We start from the raw sequence: 5,141 nt of genomic DNA, 5'->3' as shown, positions 1-5,141 counted from the left end.
TTGGCTAAATAAATCAACATGAAACTTTTTTTAACTGACTTGAATGCTGTATTGTTTGGCACCAGGGTTTGGTTGAGGGAGTCCCTTTTTAAATCATCACTGCTTTTGTATATGTGACGTAATTTCACCATGATTTCATATTAAATTACCTAGAATTTTATAATTCTTTTAATGTGCACATAGAAGGGAGCATAGAGGAAATTAATAAACAACATTTGGACGAGACAAGAGATACTGAATGCCTTAGTGAAAATGTCAAAGAATGAATCAACCAGTCTAACAGAGCAGTGAATGTTAAAATTAGAATCAAATGTTAGAGATTAAAATGCAGATTGTACCAACTATAGACATACTGTACAATGTACCCACCCATTTCCAAACTAAGTTAAGCTTAACTAAACAGCTGCTGGCTCCAGTACTATATTTGTCTAACAGTTATGTTGGTATTTTTTTTTTGTCTTACTCTGGCCAGTGTTATGACAAGATAACTAGCCAACATAAGGTTCACCCACCCCACCACAACCACAAACACCACCACCACTATGCATCTGCACAAAGAAAATAAAACTGACTCCTAAAAATTTATGATCTCTCTCAGTTCCTTCAGTGCATACATAAAATTAGCCACTTCCTCCAACAATTATGAGAAGTTCATCTAGTTCCTCAAGAAGTTGGACTTACAAGTTTCACAAAGACAAGTCATACTTATCACACTGACAAGTGTAACTTATCAGAGACAAAGTTTTTCTTTTTACATTTCATGACCTTTTCCAAAACTTCCCCCCACACAGTTCAAACCCATTCATATATATTAATGTATATATGTTTAATGTAACTGTAATTTACTCAGTTATGCTTTTTAAAATTAAAATTAAATGCTTTCGAAATGATGTTATTTTGTGAAGAAAATACCCAAAAGTGCAATAGATTATTCAGCCTGACACGCACCATTAGGTTTTAGAGCTTTGCCCCCCCTTGTGGGTGGAAAATCATACCCTCCGCCCACACTGTGTGGTTAAAAAGCTGCATTTTTAGTTTTACTTGTATGAAAACGCTTAATAACTATTCCTCTGTGAAGGTAAGTAAATTAAAGAACTTTTTTTCTTTTTGCTGAAATAATGTCAACAGACTTTTTTATTAGAAAAAATTTGTTCACAAAAAGATTAAAATCTTGCATTATCCACTTCCCCACATTTTACAAATGTAACTGGGAGGGGGGAGGGGGATTAATGTAAAGAAAAGTTTATTTCCCATAGGTTTGTTTATATATATAAATAAGTATGTAATATATATAGTTATATATTTATGTATTTAAACTGTCTAGGAAAGTTTCTGTAATTGGAAATATTTTTCATAAACACAGTCTACCTGCCTTTTTACACAATGTCACCACAAGTTACTACTTTAGCCTCTGGGTGTTATATAATCTCTAAACATTTTGCATCTTGTACCACTCTAGCATTGTTTAGCCTTTTGCCAGTATTTTCAAACTTAGTTTTCCATGAGTAATTAACTAGGTAAGCAACATTTAAAAGGCATTATTAATGATCTCTGAATGACTTTTTTTTTGGGGGGGGGGGGTTTAAAACCTGTTCTGGGTGAATAGTCTTTCAGTAAGAAAATGGGTTGGGTGCTAACTATATCCATAGCGCTTTCCAACTATTACCCTCTTAAAGCCTATTAAAACTTTAAACTTTTTTTGACCCTAGAAAACAATGTTGTACCTACTCCAGTCTGGAAACAGTCTATAACATTACCATTTATATATTACTCGAAGACACTATACCCCGATGCTTCAAACAGTAGTAGGGATGGGGCCATAATATAATAGCTATTGATCCCTTAATTTTATATTATACTTAATTTTGGTGAAAATCAAGTCATGGTCAAGATCATGGTCATACCAAATGTAAAATTCAGTAAAGCCTAGACCTTGCAATATCTTATGGATTGTCTTCAAATATAACAAGAAATACTAAGCCTAGGGGGGTCATGAGTACCTGCGTTGGCCAAGTATTTGATCTTGATCTTCATTGTTAGTCCCCAAGGTCAAAGTTGACCTTGAAAATCTTTTTTTCAAGAAACCATATCAAGTAATATATCACATGAAAGAACATGGAGAGAGCTGCACAACACACGTTTTATTTTTCCAATAAGATGCCCTACGATTTCACAAAGACAACATAACAGACTGATGTCATCATATTGAAATAAAAACATCATAAAATGTCAAGGTTTTATTATAGCCCTTACCCTTTAGGGGGAGTTGTCCTCTCTGAGTGCTCGTGTTTATGTGTCTGTTGTTGTTGGTCTTTTTATTGATTGACTCTATTGTCTCAACTTTAAAATTATGCGTCAAATGGCCCATTGAATGGCACAACTTCAGAATTTGTGATTTTTTTTGCTTTTAGTTGTACACTGAATAAAAATAAGATGGTAATTTCATATATTTATTTCAGGAATGTTATACCATTAACAAGATGTCTGGGTCTGGATCATTTTTCCTGTGCTTCTGTAGTCTAGGTATGGTAATTTCCATATATATATGTATATATATATATATATATATATATATATATATATATACATGTATACATATATACATATATACATATGTGTGTGTGTGTGTGTGTGTGTGTGTGTGTGTGTGTGTGTGTGTGTGTGTGTGTGTGTGTTATATTTTAATTTCTCTCATTGTGTCATGGTTCTCTTGCAGCATATATTTTGTGCAGCTCCAGTGCTTGGGAGGTAAAAATGCCAAGAAATATCAAAGGATTGTTGGGTTCCTGCCTTGTTATCCCTTGCAGTTACGATTACTATCAGTATCCACCGAATAGACCAGATCGTGTAGTGTGGTATCAATATGTGAGCAGAGGATATCCAATAGTATCTGACAACTGGAACAGGAATGATGTGTTGGACATATTTAAAGGAAGAACACATGTATATAGTTCTTCACAACATCGGACATGCAGTCTGTTGATTAAACGAGTGACCTTGGCTGATCACAGTCAGAAGCTTTATCCCTGGGTGGATCCTGAAAATGTTGGATGGAGAACCTACCCTTTCTATGACACAACTGTAACAGTTGAAGTAGTGGGTAGGTAAATAATTTAAGATTTCACTATAAATTGATCATTATGTTGTTATATGATTATGTAATTCTTCACATTTTATTGTTTAAGACAAGGCAGATACACCGGTTATTGAGATCTTTGGAAACATGGTGGTTGGGCAGTCTGTAACAGTGCAATGCACTGTGTACCACACTTGTCCCACTTATCCCCCAAGTCTGAGGCTCAACATCCCACTGCGAAACGAACATCTAACTCATAGTCCTCTATCTGATGGAAGATCCAAAACTATGCTGACAACCACTCTGTTCATAGAGAAAGAATATCAAACTGTGGAGTGCTATGTCCAACACCGTGGTGGTCGCTCTGCATTAGCATCTAAAACCTTAACATCACAATGTAAGTGATGAAAGTAAATTACATTTTATCTTACACCATCTTTGATATTTAACCATTTTTAATTGTATCCCAGGCTCCATTTCAAGGCTTACTGTCAGCTCTGCATCATATGAATTTCTGGAGGGAGATCCAAATAAAGTAACCTGCACTGTTTCATACACATGCTATCGAAATATTCCAACTCTGACATGGAATTATGGTAATATGCCAGCCTCTTCTGATACTAGCAAGTTATCAAGGGGGGCTCAGTGGAGGACTGTCTCCACACTGACATTTACAGCATCAGCTAATGATGATGGAAGATCGCTGATATGCTATGCACGTTTCCCTGGAGGTCAGACAAAAGAAGCAAGCATCACTCTGCGGGTAAAGAGTAAGTACAAATATTTATCTAAATTTAACAGTTTTTAGTGTCTGGCATAAAAGGCTGAGGGTATTGCCGTCACTCCACAATTATGGGCACTCGAGTTTGAGAATGCAATAAGTCAAGAATGAAGTCATCTGGCTCAAGTTCACAGGACAACTTTTGAAAAATCACCTAGGGTTTTCAAATTTATACTATACGTGCATCTACTAGGAGGCAGGGGGGTAGCTCTGGTGGCTGCCAATATTTATTTATTTTTTGTTAAGATCAAAAAGGTGCTTCAAAAGTATCTTCTCTTTTACAGGAAACATACTGAATCTGGGTTGGTCCTTCACTGCTCCAGCCACCATAACTGGGTTGAAAGGGTCATGTCTCATCATTCCATGTAAATTTTTGTACAAAAACTCTCAGCCTAATAACCTTAAGGTTATATGGTATCAGAGGAATGAATACCCAGCTGTATTCAACCAAGGAGGGAGTGTTATTAGTAAGTTTGATGGTCGAACAAGCTTGATTGGATCAGTGGTGGAGCAGAACTGTAGTCTTAAGATTGAAAGGCTGGAGATGTCCCACAACCAGGTCCGACTTTATCCATGGATAGATATGAACCCCATTGATTCTTACCGCACTATTGATCATACATTTTATGATAGCTCTACAGAACTTATTGTTTCAGGTAAGCATTCATTAATTTCCTCAATTAAACCTCAATTCCCAGGCTAGATATCTAAGTTATTACAGAAAGTAACTCTTACCATGACAAACTGATTCCTCTCTGATTTAATTTTTTTTTTTTAAAATAATGTATAATGCAACAAGCTTAAGGCCTCATGGAAAAGCTTCTGTAGTTTGAAAAAGATCTTTTTTTTAAATTACTTATTTATATTTTAGTTTTGTGCATGTATAACTTGCAGTGATTTGCATCTGCATCTAACTTGTAGTTAGAACCTTGAGTTATTTCCAGCACAGTGTTGTCTAAACCCAATAAATGCATTTTAATAACACTTAAAACTACAATACTTATATCAAAACATTAAGAGAGACATAAAATAATGTGGAGAAATATTTATTTTCAGCTATTGTATTTTTTCTATCCTTTCCTATCACTTTTAACTGAGTTTGTTTAATTGCAGTTATTATTTTTGTGCAAATGACTCAGAACTTGCTGTGTTGCTGTAGCTCTCAATTTTGCTTTGAATTAACAGAACATGCACCAGAACCACAGCTGAGCATTATTGGTTTCCTCAGAGTGGGAGAGCAGGGCACTGTGTCCTGCAGTATGCGGCATACATGTTTCTCTGCTC

At 35.5% G+C, this 5,141-nt stretch overlaps 1 protein-coding gene across 1 annotated transcript; it reads left to right on the top strand.

The window, feature by feature from the left end:
• Positions 1-2,463: 2,463 nt before the first annotated feature.
• LOC134635445 (sialoadhesin-like) lies at positions 2,464-4,153 on the top strand. The gene is made up of 5 exons (XM_063484827.1): positions 2,464-2,523; positions 2,717-3,100; positions 3,186-3,473; positions 3,547-3,839; positions 4,142-4,153. Exons 1-5 carry the CDS (start codon positions 2,481-2,483, stop codon positions 4,151-4,153), a joined length of 1,020 nt encoding a protein of 339 aa, XP_063340897.1. The 5' UTR covers positions 2,464-2,480.
• The last annotated feature ends 988 nt before the right edge of the window (positions 4,154-5,141 follow it).

The sequence above is a fragment of the Pelmatolapia mariae genome, linkage group LG10_11, assembly GCF_036321145.2.
Source record: "Pelmatolapia mariae isolate MD_Pm_ZW linkage group LG10_11, Pm_UMD_F_2, whole genome shotgun sequence".
NCBI classification, from domain to species: domain Eukaryota; kingdom Metazoa; phylum Chordata; class Actinopteri; order Cichliformes; family Cichlidae; genus Pelmatolapia; species Pelmatolapia mariae.
This window is presented reverse-complemented; position numbering and strand designations above follow the sequence as displayed.

Bases quoted from the DNA above. Each gene is read 5' to 3' on its own strand.
- LOC134635445 (XM_063484827.1), top strand. From the start codon at position 2,481: ATGTCTGGGTCTGGATCATTTTTCCTGTGCTTCTGTAGTCTAG. The intron at 2,524-2,716 runs GTATGGTAATTT...GTTCTCTTGCAG, and splicing joins CCTGTGCTTCTGTAGTCTAG to CATATATTTTGTGCAGCTCC. The intron at 3,101-3,185 runs GTAGGTAAATAA...TTATTGTTTAAG, and splicing joins TGTAACAGTTGAAGTAGTGG to ACAAGGCAGATACACCGGTT.